The sequence below is a fragment of the Salmo salar genome, chromosome ssa15 (assembly GCF_905237065.1).
Source record: "Salmo salar chromosome ssa15, Ssal_v3.1, whole genome shotgun sequence".
Classification (NCBI taxonomy): domain Eukaryota; kingdom Metazoa; phylum Chordata; class Actinopteri; order Salmoniformes; family Salmonidae; genus Salmo; species Salmo salar.
The window spans coordinates 98,033,167-98,056,753 of NC_059456.1; the positions used below are offsets into that span (position 1 = coordinate 98,033,167).

Here is a 23,587-nt window from a genome sequence, read left to right on the forward strand (position 1 = left end):
AGGCTACCTGCCTCCTCTAACCACTGGGCTACCTGCCTCCTCTAACCACTAGGCTACCTGCCTCCTCTAACCACTAGGCTACCTGCCTCCTCTAACCACTAGGCTACCTGCCTCCTCTAACCACTAGGCTACCTGCCTCCTCTAACCACTAGGCTACCTGCCTCCTCTAACCACTAGGCTACCTGCCTCCTCTAACCACTAGGCTACCTGCCTCCTCTAACCACTAGGCTACCTGCCTCCTCTAACCACTAGGCTACCTGCCTCCTCTAACCACTAGGCTACCTGCCTCCTCTAACCACTAGGCTACCTGCCTCCTCTAACCACTAGGCTACCTGCCTCCTCTAACCACTAGGCTACCTGCCTCCTCTAACCACTAGGCTACCTGCCTCCTCTAACCACTAGGCTACCTGCCTCCTCTAACCACTAGGCTACCTGCCGCCTGAATAAAGCACCATGCAATTCCAGATCCTCCAGATGAAATGTAATAACCCAGGAAGCTTGGCTAGGTTGGCACTGCTGTCTGTCTGCTAAAAAAGGCTTTTGGAGGTTGTTCCAGTTTGAAACACTGTAGGGTGCTTCAGCACCATGCATCGATGACACGAGGCAGACTTTTGTGTTGATATCGAGGAGACTTACCTCAGGCTACTGTAGCTGCAGTTTTTCAAGAATCCCTAAAAAACATAGTTCAACTATTTTACTGAAAGCATTGATTAGACTGACATTGAAGTGTATGAGTCCTTCATACTGTAGCTTCTACCAGTACTGTTTGAAACTGTACATTGATCGACTGTCACTGACATCCACACACTGTATACAACATGGCAGGCCAGGCATTCAATGCTTATGTGCTATGAAGATTTAATACAGTCACCAACGGGTTAAGTGTTATCATTATATTCAAACAGATACTACATAGGCCTACTTAGTTGACATATTGGCCCCAGAGAAGGACAGCTTAAAGAGCCAATGACATAACAGAAAATGAAAGAAAATGACAATAACAGCTCCTGCAGCTAATGTATACAAATATACAAAAGGAAAGGTTCTTCAATGTCTTCAATATTGATCAGAAAGCCAGTCGGTTCACATATAAACAACACACCATAAAACATGAAATATTTTTTGCTGCACCTCGTTGTTCTGCAGTTGGCTGTTCACTGTTAGCTGATCCAGCCTTTACCAGGCATGAGTCGTCATGGTGCTCCCATAGTGAAAATAGGAGACAGCCTCCACATGTTGCCGGTAGCTTATAATGGCATGATTCTGATCATGATCAGTAGTTCAACATGAACGTTTGAGTACTAATAGTCATTTTTTGGTTTGAAGAAGTACATAGTAAAAACTCCCTCGGCGATGAGAAGATAATTTCATCATATAGCAGAAGGAATGTTGATGCATTAAGGATAGGCAGGTACATCAACAACAATTAATTCAAACCTCAAAGTGTAAAAATACTTTGCATAACAAAACCTCTTTTATATTCTGAAATCGTATCTTAAACATTTTTATGAGAACCCCCCCCCCCAAAAAAAAAAATTAAGAAAAGCTATTTACAAGAAACGTAGGACTCAATTCAATCTGTGCTGCGGAAGTTCAGTGCTATAGCGACATTGAAATGTAAAAGTAATTTCTGATTGAGCCGGCATATGCAGCGTTTACTGTGAATGAAGTATCCGCGAACGCGGGAACATTGCTTTTAAGTGTAAATCCCGCTAAAGCACTGAACTTCCCATCATGCACCAGTGAAGATGTCATGTTATGTAACAGTTCTTGTTTTTTCAAAATGTTTTATCTTTTGAGTCTCTGCATTACTCAATAAATTATCACAGTACCACCAACGTGCGTCACACACACACAAAAACAAACAAAACATTCAAACACTCTCTCCCTTAACTGTTGTTTGAACGTTCATTCTGCCTGTCCCACTGTCCCCTCTGCTATTAGTAATCTCCCACATTCATTCTGTCTGTCCCACTGTCCCCTCTGCTATTAGCAATCTCCCACATTAATTCTGTCTGTCCCACTGTCCCCTCTGCTGTAAGCAATCTCCCACATTCATTCACTCTCTCTCTCTCACAAACATTCTCTCTCTGTCTCTGCATGTGTCCTGTGGCGTGGCCTCAGTCTAGCAGGACCGGGAGGTCAATGTGCTCAGTTTGCGGATCGCACTGTCCTGCTGTTTCTTGGAAAGCGGTGGACTTTGATGTGTTTGGACAGGTGATCGCTGCGGGCAAACTTCTTCTCGCAGATGGGACACTGATAAGGCTTCACTCCAGAGTGAGAGCGCCGGTGTCTGGAGAGTTCGTCTGACCTCGAAAACCTGAGACAGACAGACCCAGAGCACATCAGACAACCTATATCAGAGCCACGGTTTCCCATAACACCCTGAGGTAAAAGGCCCCCTCTCTCTGTCTGACTACACCAGTACACTCTATCCATATTATATCTCTACCCACATTTGATTTTAACACATGTAAAGTCCAATATATCTATTTCTGTTCTTCCCTCTGATTCCTGGGTAGCTTTCTGTTAGTAAGGTGTCCAGTCAGAACTAAAGGGTTAACTCATTACTGAGGTGTTAATTCCCAATGGTAACACATTGATTAAAGTAATGTAAAGTCATCTTAAAACATTAATTCCATACACACTCACCATGAATCATGAAGCAACTGTGCTATTGAGATGAATGAATAGAATCCCTGCATGGTAACATGGTCTTTCATCATGCATTCACACATGCAGTACACACATGCAGTACACACATGGAACAGGTGCTACACATGCATAACATGGTAGTGAAATGGTTAAGTATTACTAGGCCTCATTATCAACAGAGGATTTTCCTGTATGGCCAGAAGTGAACCAAAAAAACGAATCTGCCACTGTATTTAAAACGAACTGGTTCTGGGGATGTGACTCTGACATTAGGAAACCTCATCTACCTCTATTGTAATATTACATAGTATTCTACATCTGTACTACACAGCACTCGTTACAGCCCCAAGCTGATGGTGTGTTATAACATCTTACCAATAGCTTAGAATGGCATGATTCAAAATCAAATCAAATCACATTTTATTGGTCACATACACATAATAAGCAGATGTTATTGCGGTGTAGCGAAATGATCAGTATGTCAACATGAACGTTTGAGTACTAATAGTAATTTTTTGGTTTGAAGAAGTACATAGTAAAAACTCCCTCGGTGATGAGAAGATAATTTCATCATACAGCGTTAACGATAGGCAGGTACGTCAACAACAATTAATTCAAACCTCAAAGCGTAAAAATACTTTGCATAACAAAACCTTTTTAAGATTCTCAAATCGTATCTTAAACATTTTTATGAGAGAACCCCCCCCCCAGAAAATAAGAAAGAAAAGCTATTTACAAGAAATGTAGGACTCTATTCAATCTGTGTTACATACTATGCTACTTCCATTCCATGTCCCCCCTATATTCTGAAATTGCATTTATCATTGGAATGTGATACAAAACGAGGCACCGGTATGCTTTAGGACCATAGGGATGTCTCCAAGCGGTCGGGAAGGCTGTTTGGAGTTTTTATCCAACTGGATAAAAACATGATATATTTATTTTTTAAATGTCCCCCCCACTTCTGAAACCAAAGCTGTGTCGTACTATACATGTGTCAGCACTCGCTATACCCCCAAGCTGAAACTCTGATATAACTCCTTCATGTTGAGACATGATGGCTACAGTTCATCTCTGACTGAAACAGCCTCACCCTATCCTTGTCTAAGCCAATAAGCAATACATGTGGGACAAGCTTAACTGAACTAATTGTCTCTGCTATGTTAAAATCCTGACACATTACTACTATCTCTCCCTGGAAGTTGATATGAAGTATTTCCCTGTATAAAATTGTTAGACAATGTTATATGACTGTTATATGAAACTGTTAGGCTATGTTAGATGACTGTTATATGAAACTGTTAGACAATGTTAGATGACTGTTATATGAAACTGTTAGACAATGTTAGATGACTGTTATATGAAACTGTTAGGCTATGTTAGATGACTGTTATATGAAACTGTTAGGCTATGTTAGATGACTGTTATATGAAACTGTTAGGCTATGTTAGATGACTGTTATATGAAACTGTTAGGCTATGTTAGATGACTGTTATATGAAACTGTTAGGCTATGTTAGATGACTGTTATATGAAACTGTTAGGCTATGTTAGATGACTGTTATATGAAACTGTTAGATGACTGCTATATGAAACTGTTAGGCTATGTTAGATAACTGTTATATGAAACTGTTAGGCTATGTTAGATGACTGTTATATGAAACTGTTAGGCTATGTTAGATGACTGTTATATGAAACGGTGTTATACGCAGTGGTTAGGGGATGACGGATGTTAGGCTTATGAGAGCCTGGGTAAGGCTGTTTGTGGAGCCATTGTTGGGCAGGGTGGGATGCCCAGGTGTGTGGAGGGGAGCCTTGATGCCCCAGCTACAGCCTCCACAGCTTAGTTAGGCTACACTCTGGCTCTGTTCGAGCTTGTTCCTGAACTCAGCCCTGAAGCATACAATAATCACTGACAAGACGCTGGCAAGGACCAAAAGAAGGGGCGGTGGGACTTACTGTAGTGAATTACAAGAACTAAATGTATCCTAAACTCTTTCCTGTAAACATAGTGTACAACAACACTAATGAATGATCACTTACAGATGTAAGTCAACAGGGAAGGACAGTGTTATTGTAACTCATGTAAGTCAACAGGGAAGGACAGTGTTACTGTAACTAATGTCAGTCAACAGGGAAGGACAGTGTTACTGTAACTCATGTAAGTCAACAGGTAGCGACAGTGTTACTGTAACTAATGTCAGTCAACAGGTAGCGACAGTGTTACTGTAACTATTGTCAGTCAACAGGTAGCGACAGTGTTACTGTAACTCATGTCAGTCAATAGGGAAGGACAGTGTTACTGTAACTCATGTAAGTCAACAGGTAGCGACAGTGTTACTGTAACTAATGTCAGGCAACAGGTAGCGACAGTGTTACTGTAACTATTGTCAGTCAACAGGTAGCGACAGTGTTACTGTAACTCATGTCAGTCAACAGGTAGCGACAGTGTTACTGTAACTCATGTCAGTCAACAGGTAGCAACAGTGTTACTGTAACTAATGTCAGTCAACAGGTAGCGACAGTGTTACTGTAACTCATGTAAGTCAACAGGTAGCGACAGTGTTACTGTAACTAATGTCAGTCAATAGGGAAGGACAGTGTTACTGTGTTACTGTGTAACTCATGTAAGTCAACAGGTAGCGACAGTGTTACTGTAACTAATGTCAGTCAACAGGTAGCGACAGTGTTACTGTAACTCATGTAAGTCAATAGGGAAGGACAGTGTTACTGTAACTCATGTAAGTCAACAGGTAGCGACAGTGTTACTGTAACTAATGTCAGTCAACAGGGAAGGACAGTGTTACTGTAACTCATGTAAGTCAACAGGTAGCGACAGTGTTACTGTAACTAATGTCAGTCAACAGGGAAGGACAGTGTTACTGTAACTCATGTAAGTCAACAGGTAGCGACAGTGTTACTGTAACTAATGTCAGTCAACAGGTAGCGACAGTGTTACTGTAACTCATGTCAGTCAACAGGTAGCGACAGTGTTACTGTAACTAATGTCAGTCAACAGGTAGCGACAGTGTTACTGTAACTCATGTCAGTCAACAGGTAGCGACAGTGTTACTGTAACTAATGTCAGTCAACAGGTAGCGACAGTGTTACTGTAACTCATGTAAGTCAACAGGTAGCGACAGTGTTACTGTAACTAATGTCAGTCAATAGGGAAGGACAGTGTTACTGTGTTACTGTGTAACTCATGTAAGTCAACAGGTAGTGACAGTGTTACTGTAACTCATGTAAGTCAACAGGTAGCGACAGTGTTACTGTAACTCATGTAAGTCAATAGGGAAGGACAGTGTTACTGTAACTTATGTAAGTCAACAGGTTGCGACAGTGTTACTGTAACTAATGTCAGTCAACAGGTAGCGACAGTGTTACTGTAACTCATGTAAGTCAATAGGGAAGGACAGTGTTACTGTAACTCATGTAAGTCAACAGGTAGCGACAGTGTTACTGTAACTAATGTCAGTCAATAGGGAAGGACAGTGTTACTGTAACTCATGTAAGTCAACAGGTAGTGACAGTGTTACTGTAACTAATGTAAGTCAACAGGTAGTGACAGTGTTACTGTAACTAATGTCAGTCAACAGGGAAGGACAGTGTTACTGTAACTCATGTTAGTCAACAGGTAAAGACAGTGTTACTGTAACTAATGTCAGTCAACAGGTAGCGACAGTGTTACTGTAACTCATGTAAGTCAAAAGATAGCGTCAGTGTTACTGTAACTCATGTAAGTCAACAGGTAGCAACACTGTTACTGTAACTCATGTAAGTCAACAGGTAGCGACAGTGTTACTGTAACTCATGTAAGTCAATAGGGAAGGACAGTGTTACTGTAACTCATGTAAGTCAATAGGGAAGGACAGTGTTACTGTAACTAATGTCAGTCAATAGGGAAGGACAGTGTTACTGTAACTCATGTAAGTCAATAGGGAAGGATAGTGTTACTGTAACTCATGTAAGTCAAAAGGGAAGGACAGTGTTACTGTAACTAATGTCAGTCAACAGGGAAGGACAGTGTTACTGTAACTCATGTAAGTCAACAGGTAGCGACAGTGTTACTGTAACTAATGTCAGTCAACAGGGAAGGACAGTGTTACTGTAACTCATGTAAGTCAACAGGTAGCGACAGTGTTACTGTAACTAATGTCAGTCAACAGGTAGAGACAGTGTTACTGTAACCCCAATCAGTCAACAGGTAGCGACAGTGTTACTGTAACTAATGTCAGTCAACAGGTAGCGACAGTGTTACTGTAACTCATGTCAGTCAACAGGTAGCGACAGTGTTACTGTAACTAATGTCAGTCAACAGGTAGCGACAGTGTTACTGTAACTCATGTAAGTCAACAGGTAGCGACAGTGTTACTGTAACTAAATTCAGTCAAAAGGGAAGGACAGTGTTACTGTGTTACTGTGTAACTCATGTAAGTCAACAGGTAGCGACAGTGTTACTGTAACTCATGTAAGTCAACAGGTAGCGACAGTGTTACTGTAACTCATGTAAGTCAATAGGGAAGGACAGTGTTACTGTAACTTATGTAAGTCAACAGGTAGCGACAGTGTTACTGTAACTAATGTCAGTCAACAGGTAGCGACAGTGTTACTGTAACTAATGTCAGTCAACAGTTAGCGACAATGTTACTGTAACTCATGTAAGTCAATAGGGAAGGACAGTGTTACTGTAACTCATGTAAGTCAACAGGTAGCGACAGTGTTACTGTAACTAATGTCAGTCAACAGGTAGAGACAGTGTTACTGTAACCCCAATCAGTCAACAGGTAGCGACAGTGTTACTGTAACTAATGTCAGTCAACAGGTAGCGACAGTGTTACTGTAACTCATGTCAGTCAACAGGTAGCGACAGTGTTACTGTAACTAATGTCAGTCAACAGGTAGCGACAGTGTTACTGTAACTCATGTAAGTCAACAGGTAGCGACAGTGTTACTGTAACTCATGTAAGTCAATAGGGAAGGACAGTGTTACTGTAACTTATGTAAGTCAACAGGTAGCGACAGTGTTACTGTAACTAATGTCAGTCAACAGGTAGCGACAGTGTTACTGTAACTAATGTCAGTCAACAGTTAGCGACAATGTTACTGTAACTCATGTAAGTCAATAGGGAAGGACAGTGTTACTGTAACTCATGTAAGTCAACAGGTAGCGACAGTGTTACTGTAACTAATGTCAGTCAATAGGGAAGGACAGTGTTACTGTAACTCATGTAAGTCAACAGGTAGCGACAGTGTTACTGTAACTAATGTAAGTCAACAGGTAGTGACAGTGTTACTGTAACTAATGTCAGTCAACAGGGAAGGACAGTGTTACTGTAACTCATGTAAGTCAACAGGTAGCGACAGTGTTACTGTAACTCATGTAAGTCAATAGGGAAGGACAGTGTTACTGTAACTCATGTAAGTCAATAGGGAAGGACAGTGTTACTGTAACTCATGTAAGTCAACAGGTAGCGACAGTGTTACTGTAACTCAAATAGTAAGTAAATAGGGAAGGACAGTGTTACTGTAACTAATGTCAGTCAATAGGGAAGGACAGTGTTACTGTAACTCATGTAAGTCAATAGGGAAGGACAGTGTTACTGTAACTCATGTAAGTCAATAGGGAAGGACAGTGTTACTGTAACTCATGTAAGTCAAAAGGGAAGGACAGTGTTACTGTAACTAATGTCAGTCAACAGGGAAGGACAGTGTTACTGTAACTCATGTAAGTCAACAGGTAGCGACAGTGTTACTGTAACTAATGTCAGTCAACAGGGAAGGACAGTGTTACTGTAACTCATGTAAGTCAACAGGTAGCGACAGTGTTACTGTAACTAATGTCAGTCAACAGGTAGCGACAGTGTTACTGTAACCCCAATCAGTCAACAGGTAGCGACAGTGTTACTGTAACTAACGTCAGTCAACAGGTAGCGACAGTGTTACTGTAATTCATGTCAGTCAACAGGTAGCGACAGTGTTACTGTAACTAATGTCAGTCAACAGGTAGCGACAGTGTTACTATAACTCATGTAAGTCAACAGGTAGCGACAGTGTTACTGTAACTAAATTCAGTCAAAAGGGAAGGACAGTGTTACTGTGTTACTGTGTAACTCATGTAAGTCAACAGGTAGCGACAGTGTTACTGTAACTCATGTAAGTCAACAGGTAGCGACAGTGTTAGTGTAACTCATGTAAGTCAATAGGGAAGAACAGTGTTACTGTAACTTATGTAAGTCAACAGGTTGCGACAGTGTTACTGTAACTAATGTCAGTCAACAGGTAGCGACAGTGTTACTGTAACTAATGTCAGTCAACAGGTAGCGACAATGTTACTGTAACTCATGTAAGTCAATAGGGAAGGACAGTGTTACTGTAACTCATGTAAGTCAACAGGTAGCGACAGTGTTACTGTAACTAATGTCATTCAACAGGGAAGGACAGTGTTACTGTAACTCATATAAGTCAACAGGTAGCGACAGTGTTACTGTAACTAATACGGGGTCAACAGGTAGTGACAGTGTTACTGTAACTAATGTCAGTCAACAGGGAAGGACAGTGTTACTGTAACTCATGTAAGTCAACAGGTAAAGAGAGTGTTACTGTAACTAATGTCAGTCAACAGGTAGCGACAGTGTTACTGTAACTCATGTAAGTCAACAGGTAGCGTCAGTGTTACTGTAACTCATGTAAGTCAACAGGTAGCGACACTGTTACTGTAACTCATGTAAGTCAACAGGTAGTGACAGTGTTACTGTAACTCATGTAAGTCAATAGGGAAGGACAGTGTTACTGTAACTCATGTAAGTCAATAGGGAAGGACAGTGTTACTGTAACTCATGTAAGTCAACAGGTAGCGACAGTGTTACTGTAACTCATGTAAGTAAATAGGGAAGGACAGTGTTACTGTAACTAATGTCAGTCAACAGGGAATGACAGTGTTACTGTAACTCATGTAAGTCAATAGGGAAGGACACTGTTACTGTAACTCATGTAAGTCAATAGGGAAGGACAGTGTTACTGTAACTAATGTCAGTCAACAGGGAAGGACAGTGTTACTGTAACTCATGTAAGTCAACAGGTAGCGACAGTGTTACTGTAACTAATGTCAGTCAACAGGGAAGGACAGTGTTACTGTAACTCATGTAAGTCAACAGGTAGCGACAGTGTTACTGTAACTCATGTAAGTCAACAGGTAGCGACAGTGTTACTGTAACTCATGTCAGTCAACAGGGAAGGACAGTGTTACTGTAACTCATGTAAGTCAACAGGTAGCGACAGTGTTACTGTAACTAATGTCAGTCAACAGGGAAGAACAGTGTTACTGTAACTCATGTATGTCAACAGGTAGCAACAGTGTTACTGTAACTCATGTAAGTCAACAGGTAGCGACAGTGTTACTGTAACTCATGTAAGTCAATAGGGAAGGACAGTGTTACTGTAACTCATGTAAGTCAACAGGTTGCGACAGTGTTACTGTAACTAATGTCAGTCAACAGGTAGCGACAGTGTTACTGTAACTCATGTAAGTCAATAGGGAAGGACAGTGTTACTGTAACTCATGTAAGTCAACAGGTAGCGACAGTGTTACTGTAACTAATGTAAGTCAACAGGTAGCGACAGTGTTACTGTAACTAATGTCAGTCAACAGGTAGCGACAGTGTTACTGTAACTACTGTCAGTCAACAGGTAGCGACAGTGTTACTGTAACTCATGTCAGTCAACAGGTAGCGACAGTGTTACTGTAACTAATGTCAGTCAACAGGTAGCGACAGTGTTACTGTAACTACTTGTCAGTCAACAGGTAGCGACAGTGTTACTGTAACTAATGTCAGTCAACAGGTAGCGACAGTGTTACTGTAACTAATGTCAGTCAACAGGTAGCGACAGTGTTACTGTAACTCATTGTCAGTCAACAGGTAGCGACAGTGTTACTGTAACTAATGTCAGTCAACAGGTAGCGACAGTGTTACTGTAACTAATGTCAGTCAACAGGTAGCGACAGTGTTACTGTAACTACTGTCAGTCAACAGGTAGCGACAGTGTTACTGTAACTAATGTAAGTCAACAGGTAGAGAGAGTGTTACTGTAACTAATGTCAGTTAACAGGTAGCGACAGTGTTACTGTAACTAATGTAAGTCAACAGGTAGCGACAGTGTTACTGTAACTAATGTCAGTTAACAGGTAGCGACAGTGTTACTGTAACTAATGTAAGTCAACAGGTAGCGACAGTGTTACTGTAACTCATGTCAGTCAACAGGTAGCGACAGTGTTACTGTAACTCATGTCAGTCAACAGGTAGCGACAGTGTTACTGTAACTCATGTCAGTCAACAGGTAGCGACAGTGTTACTGTAACTCATGTAAGTCAACAGGTAGCGACAGTGTTACTGTAACTCATGTAAGTCAACAGGTAGCGACAGTGTTACTGTAACTAATGTCAGTCAATAGGGAAGGACAGTGTTACTGTAACTCATGTAAGTCAACAGGTAGCAACAGTGTTACTGTAACTAATGTAAGTCAACAGGGAAGGACAGTGTTACTGTAACTTATATAAGTCAACAGGTAGCGACAGTGTTACTGTAACTAATGTCAGTCAACAGGTAGCGACAGTGTTACTGTAAGTAATGTAAGTCAACAGGTAGCGACAGTGTTACTGTAACAAATGTCAGTCAACAGGTAGCGACAGTGTTACTGTAACTCATGTAAGTCAACAGGTAGCGACAGTGTTACTGTAACTCATGTCAGTCAACAGGTAGCGGCAGTGTTACTGTAACTCATGTAAGTCAACAGGTAGCGACAGTGTTACTGTAACTCATGTAAGTCAACAGGTAGCGACAGTGTTACTGTAACTAATGTAAGTCAACAGGTAGCGACAGTGTTACTGTAACTAATGTAAGTCAACAGGTAGAGTCAGTGTTACTGTAAGTCATGGAAGTCAACAGGTAGCGACAGTGTTACTGTAACTCATGTCAGTCAACAGGTAGCGACAGTGTTACTGTAACTCATGTAAGTCAACAGGTAGCGACAGTGTTACTGTAACTAATGTAAGTCAACAGGTAGCGACAGTGTTACTGTAACTAATGTAAGTCAACAGGTAGCGTCAGTGTTACTGTAACTCATGGAAGTCAACAGGTAGCGACAGTGTTACTGTAACTAATGTCAGTCAAGAGGTAGCGACAATGTTACTGTAACTAATGTCAGTCAACAGGTAGCGACAGTGTTACTGTAACTCATGTCAGTCAACAGGTAGCGACAGTGTTACTATAATTAATATAAGTCAACAGGTAGCGACAGTGTTACTGTAACTCATGTCAGTGAATAGGGAAGGACAGTGTTACTGTAACTAATGTCAGTCAACAGGTAGCGACAGTGTTACTGTAACTCATGTCAGTCAATAGGGAAGGACAGTGTTACTGTAACTAATGTCAGTCAACAGGTAGCGACAGTGTTACTGTAACTCATGTAAGTCAACAGGTAGCGACAGTGTTACTGTAACTCATGTAAGTAAACAGGTAGCGACAGTGTTACTGTAACAAATGTCAGTCAACAGGTAGCGACAGTGTTACTGTAACTCATGTAAGTTAACAGGTAGCGACAGTGTTACTGTAACTCATGTAAGTCAACAGGTAGCGTCAGTGTTACTGTAACAAATGTCAGTCAACAAGTAGCGACAGTGTTACAGTAACTAATGTCAGTCAACAGGTAGCGACAGTGTTACTGTAACTAATGTAAGTCAACAGGGAAGGACAGTGTTACTGTAACTCATATAAGTCAACAGGTAGCGACAGTGTTACTGTAACTAATGTCAGTCAACAGGTAGCGACAGTGTTACTGTAACTAATGTAAGTCAACAGGTAGCGACAGTGTTACTGTAACTAATGTCAGTCAACAGGTAGCGACAGTGTTACTGTAACTCATGTAAGTCAACAGGTAGCGACAGTGTTACTGTAACTCATGTAAGTCAACAGGTAGCGACAGTGTTACTGTAACTAATGTCAGTCAACAGGTAGCGACAGTGTTACTATAACTCATGTAAGTCAACAGGTAGCGACAGTGTTACTGTAACTAAATTCAGTCAAAAGGGAAGGACAGTGTTACTGTGTTACTGTGTAACTCATGTAAGTCAACAGGTAGCGACAGTGTTACTGTAACTAACGTCAGTCAACAGGTAGCGACAGTGTTACTGTAATTCATGTCAGTCAACAGGTAGCGACAGTGTTACTGTAACTAATGTCAGTCAACAGGTAGCGACAGTGTTACTATAACTCATGTAAGTCAACAGGTAGCGACAGTGTTACTGTAACTAAATTCAGTCAAAAGGGAAGGACAGTGTTACTGTGTTACTGTGTAACTCATGTAAGTCAACAGGTAGCGACAGTGTTACTGTAACTCATGTAAGTCAACAGGTAGCGACAGTGTTAGTGTAACTCATGTAAGTCAATAGGGAAGAACAGTGTTACTGTAACTTATGTAAGTCAACAGGTTGCGACAGTGTTACTGTAACTAATGTCAGTCAACAGGTAGCGACAGTGTTACTGTAACTAATGTCAGTCAACAGGTAGCGACAATGTTACTGTAACTCATGTAAGTCAATAGGGAAGGACAGTGTTACTGTAACTCATGTAAGTCAACAGGTAGCGACAGTGTTACTGTAACTAATGTCATTCAACAGGGAAGGACAGTGTTACTGTAACTCATATAAGTCAACAGGTAGCGACAGTGTTACTGTAACTAATACGGGGTCAACAGGTAGTGACAGTGTTACTGTAACTAATGTCAGTCAACAGGGAAGGACAGTGTTACTGTAACTCATGTAAGTCAACAGGTAAAGAGAGTGTTACTGTAACTAATGTCAGTCAACAGGTAGCGACAGTGTTACTGTAACTCATGTAAGTCAACAGGTAGCGTCAGTGTTACTGTAACTCATGTAAGTCAACAGGTAGCGACACTGTTACTGTAACTCATGTAAGTCAACAGGTAGTGACAGTGTTACTGTAACTCATGTAAGTCAATAGGGAAGGACAGTGTTACTGTAACTCATGTAAGTCAATAGGGAAGGACAGTGTTACTGTAACTCATGTAAGTCAACAGGTAGCGACAGTGTTACTGTAACTCATGTAAGTAAATAGGGAAGGACAGTGTTACTGTAACTAATGTCAGTCAACAGGGAATGACAGTGTTACTGTAACTCATGTAAGTCAATAGGGAAGGACACTGTTACTGTAACTCATGTAAGTCAATAGGGAAGGACAGTGTTACTGTAACTAATGTCAGTCAACAGGGAAGGACAGTGTTACTGTAACTCATGTAAGTCAACAGGTAGCGACAGTGTTACTGTAACTAATGTCAGTCAACAGGGAAGGACAGTGTTACTGTAACTCATGTAAGTCAACAGGTAGCGACAGTGTTACTGTAACTCATGTAAGTCAACAGGTAGCGACAGTGTTACTGTAACTCATGTCAGTCAACAGGGAAGGACAGTGTTACTGTAACTCATGTAAGTCAACAGGTAGCGACAGTGTTACTGTAACTAATGTCAGTCAACAGGGAAGAACAGTGTTACTGTAACTCATGTATGTCAACAGGTAGCAACAGTGTTACTGTAACTCATGTAAGTCAACAGGTAGCAACAGTGTTACTGTAACTCATGTAAGTCAATAGGGAAGGACAGTGTTACTGTAACTCATGTAAGTCAACAGGTTGCGACAGTGTTACTGTAACTAATGTCAGTCAACAGGTAGCGACAGTGTTACTGTAACTCATGTAAGTCAATAGGGAAGGACAGTGTTACTGTAACTCATGTAAGTCAACAGGTAGCGACAGTGTTACTGTAACTAATGTAAGTCAACAGGTAGCGACAGTGTTACTGTAACTAATGTCAGTCAACAGGTAGCGACAGTGTTACTGTAACTACTGTCAGTCAACAGGTAGCGACAGTGTTACTGTAACTAATGTAAGTCAACAGGTAGCGAGAGTGTTACTGTAACTAATGTCAGTTAACAGGTAGCGAAAGTGTTACTGTAACAAATTGTAAGTCAACAGGTAGCGACAGTGTTACTGTAACTAATGTCAGTTAACAGGTAGCGACAGTGTTACTGTAACTAATGTAAGTCAACAGGTAGCGACAGTGTTACTGTAACTCATGTCAGTCAACAGGTAGCGACAGTGTTACTGTAACTAATGTAACTCAACAGGTAGCGACAGTGTTACTGTAACTAATGTCAGTCAACAGGTAGCGACAGTGTTACTGTAACTACTGTCAGTCAACAGGTAGCGACAGTGTTACTGTAACTAATGTAAGTCAACAGGTAGAGAGAGTGTTACTGTAACTAATGTCAGTTAACAGGTAGCGACAGTGTTACTGTAACTAATGTAAGTCAACAGGTAGCGACAGTGTTACTGTAACTAATGTCAGTTAACAGGTAGCGACAGTGTTACTGTAACTAATGTAAGTCAACAGGTAGCGACAGTGTTACTGTAACTCATGTCAGTCAACAGGTAGCGACAGTGTTACTGTAACTCATGTCAGTCAACAGGTAGCGACAGTGTTACTGTAACTCATGTCAGTCAACAGGTAGCGACAGTGTTACTGTAACTCATGTAAGTCAACAGGTAGCGACAGTGTTACTGTAACTCATGTAAGTCAACAGGTAGCGACAGTGTTACTGTAACTAATGTCAGTCAATAGGGAAGGACAGTGTTACTGTAACTCATGTAAGTCAACAGGTAGCAACAGTGTTACTGTAACTAATGTAAGTCAACAGGGAAGGACAGTGTTACTGTAACTTATATAAGTCAACAGGTAGCGACAGTGTTACTGTAACTAATGTCAGTCAACAGGTAGCGACAGTGTTACTGTAAGTAATGTAAGTCAACAGGTAGCGACAGTGTTACTGTAACAAATGTCAGTCAACAGGTAGCGACAGTGTTACTGTAACTCATGTAAGTCAACAGGTAGCGACAGTGTTACTGTAACTCATGTCAGTCAACAGGTAGCGGCAGTGTTACTGTAACTCATGTAAGTCAACAGGTAGCGACAGTGTTACTGTAACTCATGTAAGTCAACAGGTAGCGACAGTGTTACTGTAACTAATGTAAGTCAACAGGTAGCGACAGTGTTACTGTAACTAATGTAAGTCAACAGGTAGAGTCAGTGTTACTGTAAGTCATGGAAGTCAACAGGTAGCGACAGTGTTACTGTAACTCATGTCAGTCAACAGGTAGCGACAGTGTTACTGTAACTCATGTAAGTCAACAGGTAGCGACAGTGTTACTGTAACTAATGTAAGTCAACAGGTAGCGACAGTGTTACTGTAACTAATGTAAGTCAACAGGTAGCGTCAGTGTTACTGTAACTCATGGAAGTCAACAGGTAGCGACAGTGTTACTGTAACTAATGTCAGTCAAGAGGTAGCGACAATGTTACTGTAACTAATGTCAGTCAACAGGTAGCGACAGTGTTACTGTAACTCATGTCAGTCAACAGGTAGCGACAGTGTTACTATAATTAATATAAGTCAACAGGTAGCGACAGTGTTACTGTAACTCATGTCAGTGAATAGGGAAGGACAGTGTTACTGTAACTAATGTCAGTCAACAGGTAGCGACAGTGTTACTGTAACTCATGTCAGTCAATAGGGAAGGACAGTGTTACTGTAACTAATGTCAGTCAACAGGTAGCGACAGTGTTACTGTAACTCATGTAAGTCAACAGGTAGCGACAGTGTTACTGTAACTCATGTAAGTAAACAGGTAGCGACAGTGTTACTGTAACAAATGTCAGTCAACAGGTAGCGACAGTGTTACTGTAACTCATGTAAGTTAACAGGTAGCGACAGTGTTACTGTAACTCATGTAAGTCAACAGGTAGCGTCAGTGTTACTGTAACAAATGTCAGTCAACAAGTAGCGACAGTGTTACAGTAACTAATGTCAGTCAACAGGTAGCGACAGTGTTACTGTAACTAATGTAAGTCAACAGGGAAGGACAGTGTTACTGTAACTCATATAAGTCAACAGGTAGCGACAGTGTTACTGTAACTAATGTCAGTCAACAGGTAGCGACAGTGTTACTGTAACTAATGTAAGTCAACAGGTAGCGACAGTGTTACTGTAACTAATGTCAGTCAACAGGTAGCGACAGTGTTACTGTAACTCATGTAAGTCAACAGGTAGCGACAGTGTTACTGTAACTCATGTAAGTCAACAGGTAGCGACAGTGTTACTGTAACTAATGTAAGTCAACAGGTAGCGACAGTGTTACTGTAACTAATGTAAGTCAACAGGTAGCGTCAGTGTTACTGTAACTCATGGAAGTCAACAGGTAGCGACAGTGTTACTGTAACTCATGTCAGTCAACAGGTAGCGACAGTGTTACTGTAACTCATGTAAGTCAACAGGTCGCGACAGTGTTACTGTAACTAATGTAAGTCAACAGGAAGCGACAGTGTTACTGTAACTAATGTAAGTCAACAGGTAGCGTCAGTGTTACTGTAACTCATGGAAGTCAACAGGTAGCGACAGTGTTACTGTAACTAATGTAAGTCAACAGGTAGCGACAGTGTTACTGTAACTAATGTAAGTCAACAGGGAAGGACAGTGTTACTGTAACTCATATAAGTCAACAGGTAGCGACAGTGTTACTGTAACTAATGTCAGTCAACAGGTAGTGACAGTGTTACTGTAACTAATGTAAGTCAACAGGTAGCGACAGTGTTACTGTAACTAATGTCAGTCAACAGGTAGCGACAGTGTTACTGTAACTCATGTAAGTCAACAGGTAGCGACAGTGTTACTGTAACTCATGTCAGTCAACAGGTAGCGACAGTGTTACTGTAACTCATGTAAGTCAACAGGTAGCGACAGTGTTACTGTAACTCATGTAAGTCAACAGGTAGCGACAGTGTTACTGTAACTAATGTAAGTCAACAGGTAGCGACAGTGTTACTGTAACTAATGTAAGTCAACAGGTAGCGTCAGTGTTACTGTAACTCATGGAAGTCAACAGGTAGCGACAGTGTTACTGTAACTCATGTAAGTCAACAGGTAGCGACAGTGTTACTGTAAAAAATGTCAGTCAACAGGTAGCGACAGTGTTACTGTAACTCATGTCAGTCAACAGGTAGCGACAGTGTTACTGTAACTCATGTAAGTCAACAGGTAGCGACAGTTTTACTGTAAGTAATGTAAGTCAACAGGTAGCGACAGTGTTACTGTAACAAATGTCAGTCAACAGATAGCGACAGTGTTACTGTAACTCATGTAAGTCAACAGGTAGCGACAGTGTTACTGTAACTCATGTCAGTCAACAGGTAGCGGCAGTGTTACTGTAACTCATGTAAGTCAACAGGTAGCGACAGTGTTACTGTAACTCATGTAAGTCAACAGGTAGCGACAGTGTTACTGTAACTAATGTAAGTCAACAGGTAGCGACAGTGTTACTGTAACTAATGTAAGTCAACAGGTAGCGTCAGTGTTACTGTAAGTCTTGGAAGTCAACAGGTAGCGACAGTGTTACTGTAACTCATGTCAGTCAACAGGTAGCGACAGTGTTACTGTAACTCATGTAAGTCAACAGGTAGCGACAGTGTTACTGTAACTAATGTAAGTCAACAGGTAGCGACAGTGTTACTGTAACTAATGTAAGTCAACAGGTAGCGTCAGTGTTACTGTAACTCATGGAAGTCAACAGGTAGCGACAGTGTTACTGTAACTAATGTCAGTCAAGAGGTAGCGACAGTGTTACTGTAACTAATGTAAGTCAACAGGTAGCGTCAGTGTTACTGTAACTCATGGAAGTCAACAGGTAGCGACAGTGTTACTGTAACTCATGTCAGTCAACAGGTAGCGACAGTGTTACTGTAACTCATGTAAGTCAACAGGTCGCGACAGTGTTACTGTAACTAATGTAAGTCAACAGGAAGCGACAGTGTTACTGTAACTAATGTAAGTCAACAGGTAGCGTCAGTGTTACTGTAACTCATGGAAGTCAACAGGTAGCGACAGTGTTACTGTAACTAATGTAAGTCAACAGGTAGCGACAGTGTTACTGTAACTAATGTAAGTCAACAGGGAAGGACAGTGTTACTGTAACTCATATAAGTCAACAGGTAGCGACAGTGTTACTGTAACTAATGTCAGTCAACAGGTAGTGACAGTGTTACTGTAACTAATGTAAGTCAACAGGTAGCGACAGTGTTACTGTAACTAATGTCAGTCAACAGGTAGCGACAGTGTTACTGTAACTCATGTAAGTCAACAGGTAGCGACAGTGTTACTGTAACTCATGTCAGTCAACAGGTAGCGACAGTGTTACTGTAACTCATGTAAGTCAACAGGTAGCGACAGTGTTACTGTAACTCATGTAAGTCAACAGGTAGCGACAGTGTTACTGTAACTAATGTAAGTCAACAGGTAGCGACAGTGTTACTGTAACTAATGTAAGTCAACAGGTAGCGTCAGTGTTACTGTAACTCATGGAAATCAACAGGTAGCGACAGTGTTACTGTAACTCATGTCAGTCAACAGGTAGTGACAGTGTTACTGTAACTCATGTAAGTCAACAGGTAGCGACAGTGTTACTGTAACTAATGTAAGTCAACAGGTAGCGACAGTGTTACTGTAACTAATGTAAGTCAACAGGTAGCGTCAGTGTTACTGTAACTCATGGAAGTCAACAGGTAGCGACAGTGTTACTGTAACTCATGTAAGTCAACAGGTAGCGACAGTGTTACTGTAACTCATGTCAGTGAATAGGGAAGGACAGTGTTACTGTAACTCATGTAAGTCAACAGGTAGCGACAGTGTTACTGTAACTCATGTCAGTCAATAGGGAAGGACAGTGTTACTGTAACTAATGTCAGTCAACAGGTAGCGACAGTGTTACTGTAACTCATGTAAGTCAACAGGTAGCGACAGTGTTACTGTAACAAATGTCAGTCAACAGGTAGCGACAGTGTTACTGTAACTCATGTCAGTCAACAGGTAGCGACAGTGTTACTGTAACTCATGTAAGTCAACAGGTAGCGACAGTGTTACTGTAAGTAATGTAAGTCAACAGGTAGCGACAGTGTTACTGTAACAAATGTCAGTCAACAGATAGCGACAGTGTTACTGTAACTCATGTAAGTCAACAGGTAGCGACAGTGTTACTGTAACTCATGTCAGTCAACAGGTAGCGGCAGTGTTACTGTAACTCATATAAGTCAACAGGTAGCGACAGTGTTACTGTAACTCATGTAAGTCAACAGGTAGCGACAGTGTTACTGTAACTAATGTAAGTCAACAGGTAGCGACAGTGTTACTGTAACTAATGTAAGTCAACAGGTAGCGTCAGTGTTACTGTAAGTCTTGGAAGTCAACAGGTAGCGACAGTGTTACTGTAACTCATGTCAGTCAACAGGTAGCGACAGTGTTACTGTAACTCATGTAAGTCAACAGGTAGCGACAGTGTTACTGTAACTAATGTAAGTCAACAGGTAGCGACAGTGTTACTGTAACTAATGTAAGTCAACAGGTAGCGTCAGTGTTACTGTAACTCATGGAAGTCAACAGGTAGCGACAGTGTTACTGTAACTAATGTCAGTCAAGAGGTAGCGACAATGTTACTGTAACTAATGTCAGTCAACCGGTAGCGACAGTGTTACTGTAACTCATGTCAGTCAACAGGTAGCGACAGTGTTACTGTAACTCATGTAAGTCAACAGGGAAGGACAGTGTTACTGTAACTAATGTCAGTCAACAGGTAGCGACAGTGTTACTGTAACTCATGTCAGTCAATAGGGAAGGACAGTGTTACTGTAACTAATGTCAGTCAACAGGTAGCGACAGTGTTACTGTAACTCATGTAAGTCAACAGGTAGCGACAGTGTTACTGTAACTCATGTAAGTCAACAGGTAGCGACAGTGTTACTGTAACAAATGTCAGTCAACAGGTAGCGACAGTGTTACTGTAACTCATGTAAGTCAACAGGTAGCGACAGTGTTACTGTAACTCATGTAAGTCAACAGGTAGCGTCAGTGTTACTGTAACAAATGTCAGTCAACAAGTAGTGACAGTGTTACAGTAACTAATGTCAGTCAACAGGTAGCGACAGTGTTACTGTAACTAATGTAAGTCAACAGGGAAGGACAGTGTTACTGTAACTCATATAAGTCAACAGGTAGCGACAGTGTTACTGTAACTAATATCAGTCAACAGGTAGCGACAGTGTTACTGTAACTAATGTAAGTCACCAGGTAGCGACAGTGTTACTGTAACTAATGTAAGTCAACAGGTAGCGACAGTGTTACTGTAACTAATGTCAGTTAACAGGTAGCGACAGTGTTACTGTAACTAATGTAAGTCAACAGGTAGCGACAGTGTTACTGTAACTCATGTCAGTCAACAGGTAGCGACAGTGTTACTGTAACTAATGTAAGTCAACAGGTAGAGAGAGTGTTACTGTAACTAATGTCAGTTAACAGGTAGCGACAGTGTTACTGTAACTCATGTAAGTCAACAGGTAGCGACAGTGTTACTGTAACTAATGTCAGTTAACAGGTAGCGACAGTGTTACTGTAACTAATGTAAGTCAACAGGTAGCGACAGTGTTACTGTAACTCATGTCAGTCAACAGGTAGCGACAGTGTTACTGTAACTAATGTAAGTCAACAGGTAGCGACAGTGTTACTGTAACTCATGTCAGTCAACAGGTAGCGACAGTGTTACTGTAACTCATGTAAGTCAACAGGTAGCGACAGTGTTACTGTAACTCATGTAAGTCAATAGGGAAGGACAGTGTTACTGTAACTCATGTAAGTCAACAGGTAGCGACAGTGTTACTGTAACTAATGTCAGTCAATAGGGAAGGACAGTGTTACTGTAACTCATGTAAGTCAACAGGTAGCAACAGTGTTACTGTAACTAATGTAAGTCAACAGGGAAGGACAGTGTTACTGTAACTCATATAAGTCAACAGGTAGCGACAGTGTTACTGTAACTAATGTCAGTCAACAGGTAGCGACAGTGTTACTGTAACTCATGGAAGTCAACAGGTAGCGACAGTGTTACTGTAACTAATGTCAGTCAAGAGGTAGCGACAATGTTACTGTAACTAATGTCAGTCAACAGGTAGCGACAGTGTTACTGTAACTCATGTCAGTCAACAGGTAGCGACAGTGTTACTATAATTAATATAAGTCAACAGGTAGCGACAGTGTTACTGTAACTCATGTCAGTGAATAGGGAAGGACAGTGTTACTGTAACTAATGTCAGTCAACAGGTAGCGACAGTGTTACTGTAACTCATGTCAGTCAATAGGGAAGGACAGTGTTACTGTAACTAATGTCAGTCAACAGGTAGCGACAGTGTTACTGTAACTCATGTAAGTCAACAGGTAGCGACAGTGTTACTGTAACTCATGTAAGTAAACAGGTAGCGACAGTGTTACTGTAACAAATGTCAGTCAACAGGTAGCGACAGTGTTACTGTAACTCATGTAAGTTAACAGGTAGCGACAGTGTTACTGTAACTCATGTAAGTCAACAGGTAGCGTCAGTGTTACTGTAACAAATGTCAGTCAACAAGTAGCGACAGTGTTACAGTAACTAATGTCAGTCAACAGGTAGCGACAGTGTTACTGTAACTAATGTAAGTCAACAGGGAAGGACAGTGTTACTGTAACTCATATAAGTCAACAGGTAGCGACAGTGTTACTGTAACTAATGTCAGTCAACAGGTAGCGACAGTGTTACTGTAACTAATGTAAGTCAACAGGTAGCGACAGTGTTACTGTAACTAATGTCAGTCAACAGGTAGCGACAGTGTTACTGTAACTCATGTAAGTCAACAGGTAGCGACAGTGTTACTGTAACTCATGTAAGTCAACAGGTAGCGACAGTGTTACTGTAACTAATGTAAGTCAACAGGTAGCGACAGTGTTACTGTAACTAATGTAAGTCAACAGGTAGCGTCAGTGTTACTGTAACTCATGGAAGTCAACAGGTAGCGACAGTGTTACTGTAACTCATGTCAGTCAACAGGTAGCGACAGTGTTACTGTAACTCATGTAAGTCAACAGGTCGCGACAGTGTTACTGTAACTAATGTAAGTCAACAGGAAGCGACAGTGTTACTGTAACTAATGTAAGTCAACAGGTAGCGTCAGTGTTACTGTAACTCATGGAAGTCAACAGGTAGCGACAGTGTTACTGTAACTAATGTAAGTCAACAGGTAGCGACAGTGTTACTGTAACTAATGTAAGTCAACAGGGAAGGACAGTGTTACTGTAACTCATATAAGTCAACAGGTAGCGACAGTGTTACTGTAACTAATGTCAGTCAACAGGTAGTGACAGTGTTACTGTAACTAATGTAAGTCAACAGGTAGCGACAGTGTTACTGTAACTAATGTCAGTCAACAGGTAGCGACAGTGTTACTGTAACTCATGTAAGTCAACAGGTAGCGACAGTGTTACTGTAACTCATGTCAGTCAACAGGTAGCGACAGTGTTACTGTAACTCATGTAAGTCAACAGGTAGCGACAGTGTTACTGTAACTCATGTAAGTCAACAGGTAGCGACAGTGTTACTGTAACTAATGTAAGTCAACAGGTAGCGACAGTGTTACTGTAACTAATGTAAGTCAACAGGTAGCGTCAGTGTTACTGTAACTCATGGAAGTCAACAGGTAGCGACAGTGTTACTGTAACTCATGTAAGTCAACAGGTAGCGACAGTGTTACTGTAAAAATGTCAGTCAACAGGTAGCGACAGTGTTACTGTAACTCATGTCAGTCAACAGGTAGCGACAGTGTTACTGTAACTCATGTAAGTCAACAGGTAGCGACAGTGTTACTGTAAGTAATGTAAGTCAACAGGTAGCGACAGTGTTACTGTAACAAATGTCAGTCAACAGATAGCGACAGTGTTACTGTAACTCATGTAAGTCAA

At 41.2% G+C, this 23,587-nt stretch overlaps 1 protein-coding gene across 2 annotated transcripts in view; it reads right to left on the reverse strand.

Moving 5' to 3' along the window:
* Positions 1 to 841: 841 nt before the first annotated feature.
* The window catches only part of LOC106572759 (Krueppel-like factor 15), a 56,228-nt gene continuing 33,482 nt past the window's right edge, over positions 842 to 23,587 (reverse strand). For both annotated transcript variants that reach the window (XM_045696392.1, XM_045696391.1), the window contains exon 3: positions 842 to 2,320. In XM_045696392.1, the coding sequence (XP_045552348.1) occupies positions 2,152 to 2,320 (169 nt within the window). In that variant the 3' untranslated portion in view covers positions 842 to 2,151. The remainder of the gene's footprint in view (positions 2,321 to 23,587) is intronic.